Genomic DNA, 23,149 nt, shown 5'->3' on the forward strand with positions numbered 1-23,149 from the left:
AGAGAAGTGACTCACACTGATAATAATACAGGTCATTCCCAATTGATAAATGGTCAAAGGATATGAATAGGCAATTTTCAGATGAAGAAATTAAAGCCATCTATAATCATATGAAAAATTCTCTAAATCACTATTGATCAGAGAAATGCAAATTAATACATCTCTGAGGTACACCTGATATCTATCATATTGGTTAAGATGACAGGAAAAAATAATGATAAATGTTGGAGGGATTGTGGGAAAACTGGAATACTAAAGCATTGTTGGTGGAATTGTGAAATGATCTAACCATTCTGAAGAGCAATTTGGAACTATACCCAAAGGGCTATAAAATTGTGCATAGCATTTGATCCAGCAGTACCATGCCTGGGGCTGTATCCCAAAGAATCATAAATGAGGAAAAGGATCCACATATGCAAAAATATTTGTAGCAGTTCTATTTTTTTTGTGGTGATAAAGAACTGGAAAGTAAGTGCATGCCCATCAATTGGGGAATGGACGAATAAGTTATGGTATGTGAAAGTCAGGGAATATTATTGTTTTATAAAAATGATGAACAGAATGATGTTAGAAAGTCTGGAAGGTTTAAATGAACTAACTCATGCTGAGTAAAGTGAGCAGAACTAGGAAAACATTGTATACAGCAGCAAGAAGATTGTGTGATGATTAACTATGATAGACTTGGTTCTTCTCAGCAATTCAGTGAATGAAGGTAATTCCAATAAACTTTGGATAGAAAATGCCATTCACATCCAGAGAGACACCTATGGAAACTAAATGCAGATTGAAGCATACTATTTTTACCTTTTGTTTTTCTTCTCTTTTTTTTCCCCCTCACTTTTTTTTCCTTTTTGTTCTGATTTTCCTCTCCCAATATGATCCATGTAGAAATATATAAAAAATAAATGTAATGTATATGTAGGTAAATAAAATTAAGATAAAATAAAAAAAGAAGTAAGTTCCATGAGGACAAAAATAAATATAACTTATGTGCAGAGAGTCCTGTTCTGGGTACTTGGTAGGAGTGATTCGCCAAGAGTATCTATACAGAGAATCCTTATTAACTTCCCATTCTGTGTTCATATGATTTAATACAGAATCATAGAATCTAAGGGTTGGAATCAAACTTGGGGATCAATGCTTAGCTGAACAGTAAATTCATCTATAACAGCTTCATCAAGTGGTCATTCAGTTTCCACTTAAAGAATTCTAATGGTAGTGAACTCACTTCCTCTAAAGGCAGCCTATTATTCTTTGAAAGAGTTATAACTTTTCAGAACTTTTTGTTTATATGGACCCAAAATCTGCCTCTATATGCCATTTCCCCAGGACCTCTATTGGTCATAGGCTTGCTGGTGAGGAATAACCAGAAAAAGTCTCATATCCCTTTTTATATAATAGCCCTTCAAATATGTAAAGACAGCTAACATTATCTCTCTCCACCCTGCAAATGCTCTGCTAATCCCTTCTGTCAATTCTCTTTTGCTCTGATTTTCAGTTTACTGATGGATACTCTTCTCAAGATCCTCCAACATACTTCCTAAAATGTGGTGTCCAGAACCGAATATGATATGTTCGATCGGATCCAACAAAAGCAGAGAAAAATAGTTATCACCTCTATCATGCTTTTAAGTCAGACTGAGCTTGAATTAGTTTTTTTTTTTGGGGGGGGGGGCGGGGGATATTAGTAGTGCGGGGGGGGGGACTACAAGAACTTTTTGCTAACTTCTCTGTGCCTGAACTAAGCAAAAGTCTAGAGTTTTTGTATACCTACTGTTGTGCAATTACATGTCCCTACAAATTACATGTATTGTACCATTGGTTTTTGAATAAAAGAATAAAGCTTTACATGAATGTGAATTCATATATTGGTTTACTCTAATTTTATTCAACTTGTCTTTCTAACTTTCCCATTCTTTGAATTCTGTTTTTAGGAGAAGGATGTCAATGATATTTGGAATGCCAGTCAAGACCATAGACTTTATGGGAAAGAAGAAGACAATTTCGCCGAGCATCATGGATTTAATCCATATTCATCTCAGTATCTTGTAACTTCTCTATATTTATCTTTAGCTGTACATAAGGACCTCAGAATGGTCAGAATGGGGCCTTGTATGATCTCATGGCCAAAGGAAAATATCCAAGCAGCCTTAGTTAATATAGGAAGTGACTTAAAACTTTCAGAAAGATTTTCAATAAAAAGAATTGAAAACAAGGAAACTTTAGACTCAATTGTTAACAACAACAACAACAAAAACAAAATGAAGACAGCAGACTATCTTCATAATCTGTTTTCAAAAAATTATGGGGCATGGAGATTTGATTGTAATTTAGTGAAATGAGTGATATGGGATAAGGGAATCAGGGAGTGATGAAGATGATTATCAAATCTCCCATTTCTTCAAGGGGTCTTACTCTATTCATGAAAAATCCTCAGTGGAGAGATAGGAACTGAACTTTGAGAATGACTTGTTTCCAGCAGGTATCTAATAGATGTCCATAGATATTGATAACTTACTATGGTGAGGATATTCTACTCTCCTGAATGGAGCTCAAGACCCTAAATGGGTTGCAGAAACATCATTAGATGAGTTCAATTTGCAGTCTATGGCCAGGTTCAATAATGCCTTGTGTCTTTTGGGATGTAAGCAGGCACAGTAGATCCCTGAATTCTTCTCATGTGCTTAGGATTTGAAGACAGAAGAGTTCTGAAAGATTATTACTTTGTTTTCTTTCCACACACCCCATTTTACATGTAGAGAACTGAGTGAATTTTTCAGGATCAAATAATAAGTGAAGAGATGAGACTAGAACTCAGGTCTTTTAAGTCTGAGAACTACTTATGTCAATTAGTATTGTCCTCTGTCCACAGATGACACAGATTGATAGGGAATTAATTAGGTGAAACCAGATTCCTTGGGCACAAATTCAGACAAAACTGTCTGCTTTGGGTCTTAGGCTGGTTGCCGGGAAACCCAGGGAGACACTAAAACTTGCAAAAAAAAAAAAAAAAAGAAGTAGTAGAGTAATGCTCAATTTTCTAGCACTTTAAGGATTACAAAGCTTTTTTAAAAAATGCATATATTATCTCATTTGATTCTGAAATCCCCATGATATAGATAGTAGATTATTTATTTCCTCCCATTTTTCAGAAGAATAAACTGAGACTTGCAGAGATGAAAAGAGTTATCTAAGGTCAGGTAAACATCAGAGCTGGGATTTTAACATAGTTCTCTGGTTACTTAGCCTAAGGCTCTTTCCATTATTTCATTATCCCCACACACTAATTTATCTTTTGCACCCTTTAGCTCTCTCAGTGTCACTATGTTCTCTCCCATTATTTCATCTGTCTGGTATCCTGCCTCCCTTATCTTTTGTCTTTGTGGGTCCAATTTTGGCTAAAACTCAAAATTTTATCTGTAACTTTAAATTACAATCCTCTTCAGAGATATTTCCATCTGAATATGAACTTCATGAAAAATGAAATCTGAGGGATGAAGCTAGGATACCTGGAACTGGGATTTTTTGATCAGTGAACTCATACCTTTGCCTGTTTGAATCATACAAATTATTTGCAGGACCAGCCCTGGCTATTGTTTACAACAGTGACTAATTAAGGAGCGTTGGTGGTTCTCTGCTGCCCACCCCCACTAATGGATTTAACACATTACCTTATTAAAGAATAACCATCTTCTCCTAGAAAAAAATAGCATTTTCAAAGGAGAAGGCAACAGGAAATCAAATATAACTTTATGGTAAGTATTGAACTCCTTAATACTGAGTTCTAAATGTTATAAAGATCATGGCACCTGGGTATGCAGCCACTCAAAAGTCATAGATTTCACCATGTGTCACCTTTGGCTGTGGAGTTCATAGCATAGTGGACAAATGAGAGCTGTGGATTGATGTTCTGTGAGAAAATGTGGAATCAGCATTTTCATTCACCAGATGGCACTTCTGATGTAGGAAGGTGTCCTGATGAGCAGAGTGGTCACTGAGAGAATGCTTTGAGTGCCAGTGCTTACACAAGGGAGAGATCACATTTACAAAGGCTGCACGGAATCGGTGAGAGAACAGGTTGTAGATGATGGGGTTCACAGCAGAACTCAGGTAGAAGAAAACACCTAGAGACATAGGCAGAAAGAAGATGGAATGGGAAAGAAAGGAGGGTAACTGTCATGTGATTATCTCAGAAAAGTATTTTTATTCAACAACTATTTATAAAGATATACATTGTATAAGTGATTCTGGAAGACACAAAGATGAAAAGATAAAGACTCTACCCTGAAATTACAGTAATCAGAAAATCAAAGGTTAATTTTCACACTTCTTTTATTCCAATAATTACCAGTTGTGTGACCTTGTCATTTTACCTGTCTAAGCTACAGTTTCCTCATCTATAAAATGGGGATAATAATCCCTGCATGACATATCTCAGAAGGATGCATAAAGCCCTGATAAAGGTGAACTATTATTACCACAATACTTCCAGGACCAACGATTTCATCTGTGCAAGCCCTCTCTTCATTGAAGCAACTTAACAAGGCTCATTTGCCCTAATAAAGTAATAACAGCCTAAAAGAATTTCTCACTTTGTGAATGAGTTTTCTGAATATGAATGTCTCCTAAGCACCAGGTTATTCCTTAGATAACAAACACCTGGCTTATCACTGAGCTTGGACTCAAAGTGTTTCATGCTTAGAAGTAGCTACCAGGGCTTTTGCTCCATTATCATAACTGGAGAACTCGAGTTCACCTTTAGGCCATGATGACACATCAGAGGAAGATGAAAGAGGGGCAGTTATTATTATGGAACGTGGAACATAATGGATATATTTGAATCTCTGATGTCATCTATTCATGAGTTACCTCCAGTGGTACAGATTGTACCTTTTTCATATCTGCCAATCCTGAAACACTCATCCATTTTTAAAAATTGTTGTTGCTCAGGTGTTTTAGTAACGTATGACCAATGGTTTGTCATTTCCTTCTCTATTACAAGTGAGAAAACTGAGGCAATGGGTTAAGTGACTTACCTAGGATCATACAACTAGTAAGGTTCTGAGATTAGATTTGAACTCAGGTCCTACTGACTCCACTGTACTACTTAGCTACTCTTACTTATGTTTCAAGATTGTAGATTAGAGTTTCTTATAAAGCATCTAGTTAGACCTTTGAATTGTACAGGTGAGAAAACTGAGGCTTAACGAGATTAGGTGACTTGCCCAAGATTATACAACTAATAAGTATCCAGCCATATGTTCAACTTTAGGGATCCACCTCACATGCTGGAAGCCTGACTCTCTTTCTCCAGGCATGATAGTAACACTAATGGAGCATTATGGTTGTCCCTCTGCAATCCCCCATTTTTGCCATCTGATTAACCCATCTTTTCTTCCTATTGTATAATTCTTTGATTTTTCTTGCTCTTCTTTGGCCTTTCTCATTGGCTATCCACTATATCCTAGTCAAACCCACCATGCACTTCTCCTCTGTGATACTCAGTTTTTTAATTCTTCTGAGCAGTTACATATTTCGCTGGCCATATAATAATCACTTGATAGTAACAAAAATATAATATGGTGTGGAATCTGGATAAATGTGTCAGAGACACAATGGGTTATATGAGGATCAAGCAAGTCAAGATAATTCCAAACAAAGGTTGGAGAGGATTTTGCTAAATGTTTTATGGAATAAATACTTCAATTATATCTAGAAGGATGGGGAGGATTTCAAGTAGAAGAGGAATGGAAAGACATTCCAGGAGCAAGGGAGTAGTTTGAGCAGAGACAGGAAGTCAGGTGATGATGGGAAGAAGGGAAGAGCTTTTTAGTTTGCCTGGAACATGGAGTATGTGGAATCAAGTCCCATGAGAAAAAGCTAGAAAAGTGACATGGTCCTAAGTTATGGGAAGCTTTGAATATCAGACAAAGGCATTTATATGTTATTCATCTGACAATAGGAAGCCAATGAAAAAATTTAAAAGCACAGAATAATGTAATTATTGCTTGTTTTCCCTTCATTTAGAAGAGAACCAATGACATCATGGATAATATCTTGCATGTGAACTGGATTTAAGTGAGGCAGAGTTGCACAAAGTCATGAGCCTCACTGTCTCTTCCAGAGTTATTGCAAATCCAGTGGCAAGACCAAAGTCAGGACAACTGGCAATGTTATAAAATGCAAAGGATAACTTTGGTGTCTTTGATCTCTAACCAAGCTCTAAGCACTCCACAGAGCTTAAGCCGATTTCATGGTCTTTGGAAAAAGCTGTTCTCATTTGCCCATTCGCTCTTCACATGCTTGGTCCCCCTAACTTACCAGCAGGTTTGGGTCTGTTGGTTACCCTCAACTTAGTTTATCCCATCTGCTGAAATAGTGTGGCCATTCTGAATGCCTGTGATATGAACTGGTCATAAGGAGAATTTAGTCCTTTCATTGAATACACTAATGCTTTATTATTGTGATCTCACTGAGAAAGGGATAATTCATTGTACCTGACTCTACCTGAGATGACAAAATGATCCAATCAAAGCTACCAACCACACACTAGACATCAAAGAGAAAGAGATGAAAGGGAGTCCCTTCAGGAACTTGACTTGAGCTTGTTGGCTCTCACTAGTCAAGTTGCTCTTTTTGATCTTCACTTAGTTAATTAATGTACAAATTCCCAGGGTAGAAATAGTAAATTAAGTGTTAGAGGAAAAGAGATGTATGTTCTTCTTGTTATGTATGTATTGAAATCCTTCATTGGAAACTTCCATTTTCAGGGAATAAGTGGCCACAAACTCCTGCTGAGGTACCCTGAAAACAATTTAAAACTAAGAATTCTTGCTTCATTTTCTAAATACAGCCCTGCTTCAGATGACTCCATTCCATTCCTTACCATACTCTTTCCTTATAAGTGGATAATAAAATTTGGAAACTCCTTTCCCAAGAGGGATTCCCTATAGTTAGAGAGATTCTTTAGATGTTCCTATTTGTAGAAGATATTGTAATTTCTCAAAAGTAGAATATTAAAGGATTTCTTCAGTGAGATCCATGATTACCCAAAAGAAATAAGTCTAGCAATACACAACACACAGGAAAAACTATAATTCAGACTGACTTATTTTTTTAGACTCTGACATGCACTTCGATGGCTAATCCATCATGTTAGCACATCGGTCTGTATATCTGGGACAGGCATTGAATCTGAACAGTGAGTTACATATAGAATTAAATAAAAAGAGGGAAATGAGATGGAATGCATTTGGGAAAATGTGCATTGCTATCAATAATTTCTAGTGGCTCCCCAGAACAAAAAACATCTGTTAAATGAAATATCCTGATTCTTTATTGTTATAAATTTATAACACAATGAAGTTCAGTGAATCAAAGTTTAAGTGAACCAAAAGTAACTTGAGGGAAATATGGGGAGTCTTAAAAGGCTATCTCAATTCCAGTCAAATGCATAAAATAAAAGAAAGGATTAAAAAAGGAAATCAGTCATACTGACAAGTGGTTATCAATATATTAAAAATCAAATTCATAGTTAATAATCAATGTAGAATATCCAGAGTCTAATATTTGAGGTAAGATGAAGGTTAAAAAAAAGTTGGACACATGACATCAATAATGTTATTGAGCTTACCTGATATCACATGGATAAGGTTGAACACCGAAGCCAAAGATTCCGTCCATTCTTCCACAAAGCTAAAGAAGAGTCGGTCAATGTGGAATGGAGTCCAGCAGATGGCAAATACCAAGACCAAGATGACTGGAATAGATTGATGAAAAGGTGGTTGGAAAAGGTCAGATGAAATAAAGTGGGAAAGAAAATTTAAAAAATGAACAAATATCTCTAGTCAATCCATTATATGAGATCTATGATTACTCTAAGAAACTGGCCTACTGATTTATATTTGAGGGCTCTTTCTGTTCAGTGGATGTTCTATGTTATGCTCTCCAATGTCCCTTTTAGAACTGATACTCAGTTTTTAATGCTATGCAATGCTATGCAATATGGTCTAAGGCCCTCCTAATTCTAATAGCCTAGCATTTGAACATAATATAAATCAACTTTTTTGAATAATTCACAGGATATTATTGTTGGAACATATATTTTTATTAGATTAATATTATATCACATATCTATATACCATACAATATTTAATTAATTAATATTTTAGATTAATATTACATATTTCATATTATAATCCTTTTTATTACTTGTTGCTTTTTTCCCTATGGCTTAATAAAATTTCCAAATCTTAACACAGAAACTGGTGGAGAGATTATAGAAAGAAATTTCATTTTTAAAATTTTTGACACACAGTTCTCCATCCATTTATTTTTAAACTGATAGAAATATGAATGTCTATTTCTTATTTGATGATAAAAGACTTACAATATTTATGACTCACAAGAACTTTGTGTATAGTCTCACTGTAATCAATACCTAACAATATTTTGAAGAGCTCAAAAGACCTATATTTATTTATGTTCAAGTATTTGTGATTAAAGGGTGATAAAGTAGTTCTGGGAGACAATGTATTCTTCTTCTTCTTTTTTACAGATTTGGAAACTGATGTATTAAGAATTTTAAAAATATTATTTTCTCAGGATCATAAGCATATCATAGATATGATTATTACTGTGGCTTTCATATTTTGCTATGCTACATTTAGAACTGGGTCCTTGGATTTAGAAAGACAATAAAACTTTCTGTTCATTGAATTATAAAACAAAGAAAAGGAATCACAACATAGGGAATGTCAGAGTTAAAAGGACAAGTCAAAGATAATCAGAGAACCTAATATATCAGAACAGAATGGGACTTTAATAATGATGACTAACCTTTATATAGCACTTACTATGTGCCAGGCACTGTGCTAAGCCCTTTACAATACAATACAAATATACTTAGTTCTTTTAAGTGGTATGATATATGGCAGTTATGAATAGAATAATGAATAGAGCACTGGGCCTGAGTTAAGAGATTCATTTTCTTGAGTTCAAATCTAGCCTTAGACACTCACTTAATCCTCTTTACTTTAGTTTCCTCATCTGTAAAGTGTGGTAGAAAAGGAAATGGCAAAAGACTTCAGCATCTTTGCAAAGAAAACTCCAAATGGGTTCATGGTGAGTTGGATATGACTAATTAACAAGATGTCATGATATTGAAATCCATTATGACTTCATTCTTCCTCTTTTATATATTCCCTCATCTTTTATCAAAATGATCAGCTTAACAATATATTCCTTATAATGTACTGTTTAGTTTAGTGTCTGGAACATACTGTGCTTAATAAATGCTAGTTGACTGAATGGTCCCCAAGAATGTGAACACAATCCTTGAGATGAGTTCTGACCAAGGAATAGTACAAGAGGCCTATTACTGTTCTCTGCCAGACACTATGCTTCTGTTAAGGTAACCTAGGAATATATTATTCTTTTCATTTTTTTTTGATGGGGATGTACCTATTATATAATGGCATATTGAGTTGTAGTACACTGAAACTTTCACAGAATTTTTCAGATGAACTGCTATTAAACAACATCTCTCTATCTTGGCTTTGGGAAGTTAAATTTTGTAGCCCAGGAATGAGACTTTGCACTTCTGCTTAATGAAGGATGCCCTCCCTACTCACTGACAAATAGTTCTTCCTCATCATTTCATATTCTTCTCTTTTGCCTTTGCTTGGTGCAGAGGCCTGACAACTTACACAGCATCTTTGTTACTGATTTTCTGGAGGGTCTTTGAACATTTGCAGCCATTTCTTCAGCCTCAAGAGATTGGTCTCCTCGAAGCTGAAATAAAAAAAGCATTAGAAAGAAGTTAGAAAGGAGAATATTATATAGTGGGGTAGAGTGAGACCTAGATGGTCAAGCCACAGATCTTTGTTCTGGGTAGAGGACCTGGATACAAATCCTGCATGTTTGTTACTAAGTATGTGATTTTAGGTGAATTTCTCATGTATAAAACTTACAAAATGAGACTACTGTATTCAGTGAATTCTCATTCATTTCAACTCTAAATCAATGTCCCTCTTATTATCTCTGTCATTTATATGTGCTATCTGGGCATCTTACTGCCAGGCTAAAGGCTATGTCAGTCATGACCAGAATTATAGAACAATAGTCCCAGAAAGGATCTTAGAACATAGACCATAGAATATTAGAGATAGGAGTCATATATCACAATATTTAAACCTGGAAAGGATCTCAGAATTTATTACTTAGATTTGATAATGAACTTTTATGTGGTTCTTGAGAGTTTTTAAAGTGTCTTACATTTGTTATTTTCATTGATCCCCACAATGATCCTCTGAAATTGATTCTAGTTGGTGTTATTATCCCCATTTTACAGATGAGCAAATTGAGGCTCTAAGGGAGCCTAGATGGTACAAGCAAATAAATAGAAATGTCAGGCCTGGAGTTAGGAAGACTTACTGGAGTTCAAATCTAGTCTGAGACATTTATGAACAGTGTGACCCTGGGCAGATCACTTACCCCTGTTTGGTTCTGTTAAATGAGCATTAGAAGGAAATGGCAAAACACTTTGACAGCTTTGTCAAAAAAAACCTCAAATGAAGTTAAAGAGAGTCAGACATGACTGAAAAATTAAGACTTAAGAAGACTAATTGCATTATCTCTACATAGTCATATGAAGTAAAGGTGAAGGGCAGGATTTGAATCTGTGTCTCTCCTGATTTTATATCTAGTAGTTTTTTCCTCCATTCTATTTTATATGTCTTTAATTTTGGAACTTGAGGATCAGACAAGATAATAATCATAAAAACACTTGTCAGGATATTTGGGTACATAGCAAGCATTATATTAATTTAATCTCTTATTATCATGAGCCCTTTTCAGCTCCAACCTTCAGATCTATGATTTCCTTTGTTTTATCCAGTTCAAATACTTTATATTGTTTTTGATTTCCACCTGAAATTCTAATCTTTAGTTCTAAAGTGCTTTTCAGCTCTGACATTCCATGTGATTATTTGAAGATGGAATATCACATCTGGAAGGGACCTTTGAATATGGAGCATAGAATGTTTAAAGATCTTGGCATTTACATACTCTAAATCCTCACTTTATAAATGGCAAAACTGAGGCCCAGAGAGAACATAATACCTATTATTAGGTATCAGCCTAGTAAGGGAAAACACTCTGTGAAATTATTTTATATAATAAAGGAAAATGAGACATAGACAAAGTTTTATACAATTGAGATAATTGGCTTTCTTTGAAAGGCCAGACACTGGGCAATGTTTCTAGCATTCAGCCAAGAAACATTCCACATGAAAACCATTTTTAATATATTTCAGAGAAGACACATTCCTAATTTTTTGACATCCTCGGAGGAAGAATTACATATATTTGTAAGGGCAGCAAACAAATGCTTACAGACTGTATTGCTCATAAGCAATTATCTATCTCCTCCCTCAGATGTCCTACCTTACCATTCTTAGTCTGTTTTTTGTCTGTAAAATGAATGTGTTGAACTAGATCAGTAGTCATCAAACATGTGTTAAGTGCTTATATGGACCAGGTACTGTTCTAAGCACTGGATGATCTCTAAGATTTTGTTTTCTTCTACATCTTTTGTTCTCGTTTTCTAAAATCAATCAATCTAATAACGTTTATTATACATCTACTATGTGCCAGGTACTATGCTAAGTACTGGGGGATACAAAAAGAAAAAAAAAAAGATTATATCTTTTCTATTCCTGGCATTTTGTGTTCTCTATTGAAAGAACATTCAGCTTTCCCATTTTGTGATTGTCTGATTCTCTAACCCTGTTAGCCCAGGACAAGTAATAATGACAGTAATAACCAGTATTTATAAAGCACCTACTATATTCAAGGCATATATCTTTAAAATTTATCTCATTTTGTCCTTATAACTACTAATTTTATAGTTGAGGAAAATGAAGCAAAAAAAAAAAAAAAAAAAAAAGATTGATTTACTTGCCCAGAGTCTCACACAAATAAGTATCTCAGCCTAGATTTGCATTCAATTTGCAATCAAGCCTGAACTTGACTCTAGGTCCAGCCTTTTCCTCCTTGTCACCTAGCTGATCAAATGGCAAGAAAATGACCTTCAAAATTCACTCATAGTAGAAACTCTTTGATAAAAAGAGAGGGAAACAGTGGGGGAGAAGAAAGCAGAGGGATATATGAAGATGGGGGTGGCTGGAAGGTTAAGTAATATCAAGGCAAGTTGACAGGTAGAAGTAAAGTAAAAGAGTTATCAAGGATAGGAAAAAAGAGATATACACAAACAATAACAATGATCAGTGTTAAGATCGTATATTTTAAGATCAGCACGAGACAGGAATTCAGGTTAGGGGAAAATCGTCAGTCTTTATTCTCAGTGAAGAAGGATCGGAGGTGGAAGAGAATCAGCGATAGCAATGTGTGCAGCTGAGTCAAGAAGCTAGCTCGACCAGCAGCCACACAACCAGCAGCTCGGAGTCTCGAACTCAGCCCAATCTCTCCCAGCTTGTCTTCTTCCCTCTCTGCCTCCACCCACCAAAATCGTCATTTCCTATACAACACATCAGGACTTGCAAGGAGAGTGGGCAGGGACCATTCTTAATCCAATCATGTATATTAATAGAGTATAGCCCAATTACTATCTAGCCTCATGTACTTGGGACCTCAGTGCATCAGCTCAAACCTCAGCCCATTACAGATCAGGAGTTGAATTTTATTAGGAAAAAGAAGAGGTAGTAATCATTGACTCATACGATATCAAACTTAAAAAAAGATTCAATCAAGAGAGAAATTTTCATTATATGTTAGCCATACAAAATTGATGATTTGTGTATATGTATGTGAATATATGTGTGAATGTATGTGTGTGAAGGTGTCTCTCTCTGTGTGTATATGTATATATATGTGTATATATATATATATGAATTATTTGTAGAGAGATTCCTCTGAGAAAGAGCTAAGAGAGCTCATGTCAAATTTTCCCTTCTAAGAAACTTTTCCCCACTATTGTTAGGAAGTGGCCCTTTTCTGAGCATGTTTCCTTCCAGTATCTGGTACTTTGGATGGGTAGAGAGTGGAAAGGTGAATCTTAACTTGTGTCTCTAGGGATCAGGGGCTAGGTCTGCTGATTATATATATATATATATATATATATATATATATATATATATATGTGTGTGTGTGTGTGTGTGTGTGTGTGTATATATATATATATATATATATATATATATATATATCTCTAAGCAAGAGTTCACTATATAATATCTCTCAGAAGTGGTTAACTAGTCTCCAACCTGAGAATTTCCCATTAAACTTTTGGTCAGTTCCATATTTTCAGCAAAGGAGACAGCCAGATGTCTCAAAGGAGTCAAGAAGACTTGAGTTCAAATCTTATCTCAGACACCTACTAGCCGTGTACCTCTGGGCAAGTCAGTTAATCCCCATTTGTCTTAATTCAATGGAGAAAGAAATAGTAAACTACTCCAATAATTTTGCCAAGAAAACTCCAAGAACTAGGGTCCATGGGGTTACAAAGATTTGGACATGACTGAACATCAACAAAACATTTTTGGCTTATAGATAATTAGAACAAAGGAGGCAGTGTAATGTTCACTAATAGTGAAGAAGAACTTTTTTGTTTGTTTATTTGTTTATATATTTGATACATAGCAGGCACCCAATCCCCATGATTGTTGATTGTTTGGTACCCAGGCCTTAGCAAATTGTCTTGCATATAAACAACATGTGCTCCATAACTGTTAAATTTGTTAAAAGTATTTAACTAAAAATGAAAATTCAACACATATGAATTAAATGCCTACTATGTACACTATGTGTCAGATCTTAGAATATGAAGGAGAATAGAATTTTAAAGACAGAAGGGACCTCAGAACAGAGTACATTAAAGGACAGATCTTTGAAACCATATAATACATAGTTCACATTTTACAAAGCAGAAAATTGTGTCCTAGGGGAGCCTTTTGTCCAAGATGCCACAATTTTTTATAGTCACAATATAGTTATTCAAAATTTAGCCTTTCCTAACTTTGCTTTTGAAGGAGGAGAAATGGAACAGTCTCAGTGATTTACTTCTTCAGGGCAATTTTTCAGTGACTCAATGTGTATTCTAAGAAAAAGCTAAAAGAACAGAAGTCTGTCTGCTCAGTCCCTTTCCTGCTGTCTAGACAACACCTAGACATTCACCTCCAGGAGAATTATTCTACTGAGACCAATCTCACAATCCCCAGGCCTGGTTGTTGGACTTGTTATTCATGTCACTTAAAGACAAATAGAGAAAGAAGCATATTAAGTCAGATAATAGAATCTGTGATATCTTAATAAAACACATAACATAAATATGATAAACCCATCCTTTTCTCATTTAATTTAATATTTCTCCTCAGCTCATCAAAAAGAAAAGCGGTTACAGAGGGTTGAATTTTTTTTTACAGTAATATGTTTTTTAATTCTATATTTCATAGTAGAAAAATGTGATTGTAAGCATAGATCTTTGCTTGGATTTTCCTCCTCAAAATTTTTGCTACAAAGAAAATTGTAAATCAATGTTTGGGAAAAGGAAATTAGGAAAAGGAAAATGAGTCTATGACCATGAAAAAAGAAGGAAAGAATAAATTAACTTAATATTTTTCATTTCTCTCTGTGTGTCTTTCCTTCTTCAACTATTCCCTCTGTCTTTCTCTGGACCTTTTTATCTCTCTTAAACTCTCTTAGCCCCATCTGTCAATATTTCCCTATTGTTACATTTTTCTCCACATTCCTCTTATTGTTTATACAACTCTCTAAATATCATCTATCTACTATACTATCTATCTATCTATCTATCTATCTAATCTAATTTACCAGTCTATCTCTCTCTTTACTTCTCCATTTCTTTATCTCTCCCTCATTACTATTATCAATCTTTGTATTCTCTCTTGTTTCTTTTCTTGATCCATCTCTTTTCATTCTCTATTTCTTCCCCTTCATATCTCTTCTCTTTTTTGTCTGTCTCTTTTTATTTTGGTAATTGTCTCAGTCTCTGTCACTGTATTTGTCTATCTATGTTTTTCTTTACTCTCTATTTTTGCCTGTTTTGCACACATACATACACATACATACCACAGAATAGATATTAAATACAGTTTCATAATGCTTATCCTTCATTTTCACCTGACATTTAAATCAAAGAATCAACCTGCATGTCATGAAATTTCTGTCAAAGGATTTTGTACCTGAAATTCTGCTCCTGTATTTTAGTCTATGACACTATAATAACTGCTGGTACACTGAATAGTTAGAAGCAGTCAGGGCAAGAGAGAAAGAGTTGTAAGGAAGAGGTAAGAGGGAGCAAAACTCCCCCTCCCACTCTTTATAACAAATACAATGAATGGATGTTGAACAAATGAATGAATGAATGCTATAAAAGAAATGAGAAGAAAAGTTCCCCTGGAGAGATAAAAATGCAAATACTCACTCTCAGTCCCATGAGATAGTAGAGAATGCTCATGACAGCCATGGGCAGGACATAAAAAAGGAAAGAAGTCACCTGGATGATAAAGTTGTAGATCCACATGGGTCTGATCACAGTGCAGATGGCTGATTCTGGGATCAAAGTTCCATTGGGGAAGTGATAGACCTTGATGCCATGTATGCCTGTGTTAGGTAGGGAAAAAAGGATGGAGAAGACCCAGAGGATGACAAGGATCCTCAGGGCCCGCCGTCGTGTACTCTCCAACTTGGCTCGAAAGGGATAGAGGATGGCCACATACCGTTCCACGCTGACTGTGGTCACACTCAGGATGGATGCAAAACACACTGTTTCGAAGAGAGCAGTCTTGAAGTAGCAACCCACAGGCCCAAACAGAAATGGGTAATTATACCACATTTCATAGATTTCTAACGGCATACCGAAGAGCAGAACCAACAGGTCTGAGATGGCCAGGCTGAAAAGGTAATAGTTGGTAGGTGTCTTCATAGTCTGGTGTTTCAGAATCACTAGGCATACTAAGAGATTGCCAGTGACCCCAACCACAAAGATCAATGCATACACCACCGTCATGGGCAGGAACAAATGACTTCTCCGGGGGCCACAGAAGAAAGTCAAGTAGTCCTCAGTGCTATTCCAATATTTTCTGTAGGGATCTTCTGGAATAAGCTGGTAAGACCAGGAAGAATTATTTATATCATCCATTGATGTCTGACTTGTTATACAGACAAAAAAAGGGATCCCTGATAGATGACAGATTTTTTGATTATCTCCCAAGTAGAGTTAGAGAAAAAAAGGAGGGAGAGGAGGAGGAGGGAGGGAGGGAGGGAAGGAGAGAGATAGAGATAGAGATAGATAAATAGAGATAGAGATAGAGACAGATATATAGAGACAGAGACAGACAGAGAAACAGAGACACAGAGAGACACACACACAAAGAGAGACAGAGACAGAGAGATAGAGACAGAGACAGAAAAAGACATACAGAGAGAGACAGATTCAGAGACACAGAGACAGAGACAAAGGGAGAAAGAAAAGAGGGGGCGAGGAAGAGAGGGGGAGGAAAGGAGGGAAACAGACAGACAGACAGACACAGAGAGGAAGGGGAGAGAGGATAGAGACAGAGAGAAAGAGAGGGGAGGGGAAAAGGAAAGGGAGATGAAGAGAGGCAGAGAGAGGAAGAAAAAGGGGAGAGGGGGAGACAAATAGACACAGAGAGAAAGGGGAAAAGGAGAGGGAGGGAGGAGGGGGAGAGAGAGAGAAAAAAAGAAAGAAAGAGAGAAAGGGGGAGAGAGAAAGAAAGGGGGAGAGAAAGGAAGAGAGAAAGAGAGAGAAAGAAAAAGAGAGAATGAGAGACAGAAACAAGAGAGAAAGAGAGAGAGAGACAGAGAGAGAGAGACATACACAGAGAGAGAGAGAGACAGAGAGAGAAACAGAGAGAGAGAAAAAGAGAGAGAGAGACAGAAAGAGAGAGAGAGGAAAGGAGAGAGAGGGAGAATGATTGTGTTCGTTTCAGCTTAGAGGTTGCTGCCTATGCTGGCTGAGCCCACTTGAGGAGTCCCAGAGACAGAAGCCCCTCCTTTCACAGCCTCTGCCCAATGACTGAGTGTCAAATTGAATGAGAAGAAAGGACTCATCATTTGGCTCTATGTGCTATTGTATCTGACAGCGCTGGCTGCCCAGAAAAGCCAAGGTTTCTGTGAGTCAGAGGGAGAGAATAGAGAATTGCTATGTCTGATACATAGGACTTGACACTGGATGCAAAGCTTCTAGAACTTAAGTGAGTTCTGAGAAATTAATGTGGGAAAGTTGCAAAGAAGTCAGAAAGAGCTTAGATACACAAAGGAAAAGGAGCAGAATAGCAGGAATCCCTATTGAGTTGGCACTTAAATAACAATGTCTAAAGAAAATGAATTAGAGATTACAGGATCACAGAATATTAAAGGTGGAAACTGCAGCAGTTGTGGGCTGTATTCTTTGATCTTTGGGTCCCTTTTACTCTGACATTCCAGTATACTATGATTAGCTGACCCAAAATATGCCCATCAAAAAATTTCTAGAAACTCCTAAGGATAAGAAAATATTTTCCTCAAGGCATTACTACTAATTACCTTGCTCCCTTCCTCAAACAACCAACAACTTTTTTTTTCCCCTTAATTTTTTTTTATTTGAATCTTCTAATACTCAGAAATGCTTAAACTTGGTTACTTCCCCACTCTCAAGATTAAACAAGTGCTGCTAGTCCTTAAGATTGAGAGGGGAAAAATGTCAGTTTAAAAAAAGAAATGAAAAATATAAATTGTTTCCTTTCTCAGAGCTTCCTCACAAGATGTTGTATGTACAGTAATTACATTTTTTGAGGTGGGCTGGCTGTGTGGGGCATCTACACTGGATTGTGTAGATTGGGGGAGAAAGGAGGAAAAAGCTGTAGTTTAATGAGACAAAAGCTTTTCTATATTGCTTTGTTCTGCGCTCTGTTTTATTTTTTAATTTCTTTTTTTTAAAACCTTATATTTTTCTTTCATTTTTTATTTGATTCCCCTATAGATATCCTTTATTCCTCTGAAATACATAATTTCAATCTCCTTTGATTTCATTTTTAAGACAGAGTAATTCATTCTTTTTTTTTTTTCTTTTGGCATCTCAAACATTTCCCAACAAACGCCAAATCAACTGGCTTTTAAAGCATCTCCCTCCACAGATCAGCTATTCTTCCTAAAAAATCTTAGTTTATCATTTTTTATCAGAGAGAAATGGGGCATTTTAAAGTTTGCTATAGTAATAATATTAACTATTGCATTTGAGCAAAGTTTTATTACCCTTCCATGTTGACTTTGTTTACATTGTCACAATCACTGGTTATATTTTTTAGACTGTTTTCATCACCGTGCCTCACATTTCTTCAGATTCTTTACATTTGCTATGCCTTATGTTCTATACTATTGTAATAAATTCCTATTCCACAGATTGGTCAGTCCTTCCTAAATCAAGGGCACATAATTTATTTCCAATTTGTTTCTTACAAATATGTCGTTATTATTATTTGAGATAAGTGTTTTCTTGCTATCAATTTCATTGTGGTACAATAGTAGAGAGGTAGCTAGGTAGTTCAGTGGATAGAATCTTGGACTTGAAGTCAGGAAAACTTGAGTTTTAATCTGATCTAAGATACTTGAGTTTTGTGACCCTCAGGTTAAGGTTTCCACTTAACCTCTGTTTCCCTTAATCCACTAGAGAAGAAAATATTAAACAACTCTAATGTCTTTGCTGAGAAAATCCTATCTGTTATCTGCTTGCTCTCTCATCCATAAGGTCATGAAGAACTGGACACAATTAAACAACAACATAGTAATAGCAGTAGCAGTAGTAGTAGTAGTAAAAGTAGTAGTAGTGATAGTGGTAGTAGTAGTAGTAGTAGTTGTTGTACTAGGAGGAGGAGTATTAGTAGTAGTACTAGGAGTAATAGTTATAGTAGAAGAGGAAGATGAAGAAAAAGAAGATCTAGCGACAATGGATATGAAAAATATATTAACTTCTACATAATTACAAATTATTTCCCAGAATGGCTGAACCAAGTTAGATAATTTAAAGATTTAGGGAATCAAAGATCAATAAGTTATCCCATCCTTTAATATCTTTAGTAGTAATATGGGTGTGAGGTGATGATTTAGGGTTGTTCTAATTCATAGTTCTCTTATTATTAGTGATTCTGAACTTTTCATTATGGCATTGGAATTTATATACATTCTTTTAAAATTATTCATATTTATTAATCTTTCTAATAGATATCAGGGGTATCATGTTCAATTGTGTTATTGCCATAGCAATAACTTTACACATCTGTCTTGTTGCCCTTCTTTCCAGCACCTAAAGAAAATTAATTAACTAATTAATTAGTTAACTAGTTAGCTGAGAAGATATTTTTATTATGAGGTGGCACTATCTTCATTCTACCAGTTAGTCAATAAATATTTATTTAGCACCTTACTATGTATGCTATGGAGATACACTGTACTGTGCTATGAGGATATAAGGAATGATTAAAAAAACAAGCAAAAAAACAAGATCAGAAAAACTCCAGTTTTTTGTTCTTGAGGAACTCACAATCTAATGGGGAGATAAATATGAAAACAACTACTTACAAACAAGCTAAATACAAAGCAAATAGGATCATCAGAGGGAAGGCACCAGAATTAAAAGAAATTGAGAAAGGATTTCTGTAGTAGATGAGGTTTTGTTTGCGACTTGAAGGAAGCCAGGGAAGTCAAAAAAATGAGAGATAAGGAGGAGAGCATTCCATGTATGAGGTACAGAAAGTGAAAATGCTTGAAATTGGGAAATGGAGTGTCTTGTTTGAAAAAAAGAAAAGAGGCCAGTGTTAGAGATTTGAAAAAAAGAGAGCAGTGTAAGGTGTAAGAAGACAAGAAGGTTGGGGAAATAGGTTATGAAATGTTTTTATCTCATCAAATGGCATTCCACATACATGGCATTAACTTTTCCAAAGAATGGAGTATTCCTTTTAGTTACTGTTGGGGCTTATCTTTTAATGCTTTTAGACTATCTCCTTCTTCATGATACCTGGACACTGGCATTAATATAACACAGGTGTAAGGAAATAAGATCTGAATATCAGTCTGAAATGTTATTCCCATAGCATATTTGGGAAGTTTTTTTTATTTTCTTTTTCTTAATTTTATTAAGGGTTTTTATTTATAAAACATATGGATGGGTAATTTTTCAAGATTGACCTTTGCAAAGCCATCTATTCCAAATTATCCCCTCATTCACCTCACCTCTTCTCCTAGATGGCAGATAGTCCAATATATGTTAAATATGTTAAAATATATGTTAAATCCAATATATATAGACATTTATACAGTTATCTTGCTGCACAAGAAAAATCGGATCAAGAAGGAAAAAAAAACCTGGAAGCAAAAAAAAAAAAAAAAAAAAAAAAAAAAAAGCAAGCAACAACAGAAAGAGTGAGAATGCTATGTTGTGGTCCACACTCAGCTCTCTCGGTCCTCTTTTTGGGTGTAGATGGCTCTCTTCATCACTGAACAATTGGAATTGATTTGAATTGTCTCATTGTTGAAGAGAGCCACGTTAGAGTTGATCTTCATATAGTCTTCTTGTTGCCATGAAAAATGATCTCCTGGTTCTGCTGATTTCATTTAGCATCAGTTCATGTAACTGTCTCCAGGCCTTTCTAAAATCATCCTGTTGGTCGTTTCTTACAGAACAATAATACTCCATAACATTCATATACCATAATTTATTCAGCCATTCTCCAATTGATGGGCATCCACTCAGTTTCCAGTTTCTTGCCACTACAAAAAGGACTGTAACAAACATTTTTTGCACATGTGGGTCCCTTTCCCCCCTTTAAGATCTCTTTGGGATATATGCTTAGTAAAAACACTGTTGGGTCAAAGGGTGTGCATAGTTTGATAACTTTTTGAGCTTAGTTCCAAATTGATCTCTAGAATGTTAGATTCGTTTACAGTTCCACCAACAATATATCAGTATCCCAGTTTTCCCACATCCTCTGCAACATTTGTCATTATTTTTTCCTGTCATCTTAGCCAATCTGACAGGTGTATACTGGTATCTCAGAATTGTCTTAATTTGCATTTCTCTGATCAATAGTAATTTGGAGCACTTTTTCATTATTACTAGAAATAGTTTCAATATCTTCATCTGAAAATTATCTATTCATATCCTTTGACCAATTATCAATTGGAGAATGGCTTGAATTCTTATAAAGTTGAGTCAATTCTCTATATATTTTAGAAATGAGGCCTTTATCAGAACCTTTGAATGTAAAAATATTTCCCCAATTTATTGGAGAAGTTGTTTTTCAATCAAGCCCCATTTATAAGTTTTAGACAATGGCTTTTTAATGGCTCATTAAAATAAAATAATCATAAAAATCTTTCACATATCAAATCTTCTCACCGCCAGCCCCTCAATTGCTTCCCAATTTCATGAAATAGTAGTAGTCTGTTAGAATACTATCGTGCCTAGTCCTATCCTGTTGCAGCCACATTGATACCTAGTCAATGTAATAGCCTGGTTGTTTGTCTGCTCCAGATATCTGTCTGCACCTCTATGGTTCTTCAGCCTGTTCTTTGTATTGATCAGTTTAGGCTTCAGTGATAATGAAGACAGCACCAAAGAAAAAAAAATTATCCATAGGTGACCATGTACATATTCATTCTAACAATAATATTTTAAAAAATAGTAAAGGGGACAAAAAAAGAGAATGACAAATATTGGAGGTACTAAAGACAAGCAAGTATGTTGATATATGTTGTTGGAACTATGCATTAGCACCACCATTGTTGGAAGCAATTTGGAATAATACTCTCCAAATTACTAAACTGTATATACCCATTGATCCAACAACTCTGCTATTCAGTCTGTATCCCAAAAAGGAAAAAGTCCTATATATCAGAAATATTCATAGCATTTTGAAGTAGCAAAAACTGGAAAGTAAGAGCATACCCATCAATTGGGAAATAGTTGTGTCATATAAAGTAATGCAACATTATCATGCATAAGAAATGATGAGGGTTTCTCTAAAAGCCTGGGAAGACTTATATGGACTGATGCAGTGAAGTGAGCATAACCAAGAGATCAATTATAATATCAGTATTGTAAAAATGAACTACTCTGAATTAATATGTTTGATCAATGAAATAATCAACTATAATTACAGAAGACTGATGAAGAACACTGCTTACCTCATGACAAAGAGATAATGGGCTTATACATAGCATGAGAAATGAATTTTTGGATGCTCCCAATATGGAAATTTGTTTTCCTTGTTGATACTTACATAATACAAAAGGTTTTCTATTTCTTTATCCCCTCCCTTCTTTCTTCATTCTCTCTTTCTTCCTCCCACCCTACCTTCTTTTCTTTGGTGTTTCCTTCCGTGGGTGGGGGGAAATGAGAGGGAGGAAAAAAAAGTTTGATATTTAACAAAACATGTTTTAAAATATAAAAAAGAATTTAAATATTTTAAACAGCATTGAAAATATATTAGAATTTTCTTCAAGAGCAATTGAAGAGAGAACTCAAAGACATTAGGAAATATTAACTCAGATACATTTTATATTTTCCCCATTGGCCCTTTGATTTACCCCTGGAGCTCCCAGATATTTATTTCTGGGAGTTATCACAAATACTTGCTACATAACCTCTGTATTAGATTCGGGGTTTGTAATTATTCTGAGCTAAAGGAGAACCTGCAGTGGTTGTTCTAAAAAGAGGAAAGAATATGACCAATTTCTCTTTGTTATATTTGAGAGCAACTTACTGGAAATAGGGAATTGGGCATTTTTAAAAGAGTATAGAATTACTGAACTAAAAAAGATATTGAACATAGAATGTAGTGCAAATGGTAGCTCCAAATATAGATGTAAAAGTTGGGTATGACCATAGTTATTTGGTCAGAATTTTAGAGCCAGAAGGTATTTTTGAACATAGAACATGGAATGTTAGAACAAAGAATGATAGTGAAAGGCATGGAGGCATCAACATATTTTTCAGGAATAGAAAGAGAGATACAGAATTATATGAAGTAGAGGATATATGTTATGGAGGAATGCCAGATAAAGTTGGCTAGCTATGGTGATTCATACTGTGGAGAACTTAGATAATCAAAGTGAG

The 23,149-nt window shown here is 35.4% G+C and overlaps 1 protein-coding gene across 1 annotated transcript; it reads right to left on the bottom strand.

Moving 5' to 3' along the window:
- Positions 1-2,241: 2,241 nt before the first annotated feature.
- Positions 2,242-16,238, bottom strand: NMUR2 (neuromedin U receptor 2). The gene is made up of 4 exons (XM_031953563.1): positions 15,461-16,238; positions 9,708-9,792; positions 7,634-7,759; positions 2,242-4,124 (listed from the first exon to the last, which is right to left on the bottom strand). The coding sequence occupies exons 1-4, from the start codon at positions 16,175-16,177 to the stop codon at positions 3,871-3,873; spliced, it is 1,182 nt and encodes a 393-aa protein (XP_031809423.1). The 5' UTR covers positions 16,178-16,238; the 3' UTR covers positions 2,242-3,870.
- Positions 16,239-23,149: the final 6,911 nt, after the last annotated feature.

This window comes from Sarcophilus harrisii, chromosome 2 (genome assembly GCF_902635505.1).
Source record: "Sarcophilus harrisii chromosome 2, mSarHar1.11, whole genome shotgun sequence".
NCBI lineage: Eukaryota > Metazoa > Chordata > Mammalia > Dasyuromorphia > Dasyuridae > Sarcophilus > Sarcophilus harrisii.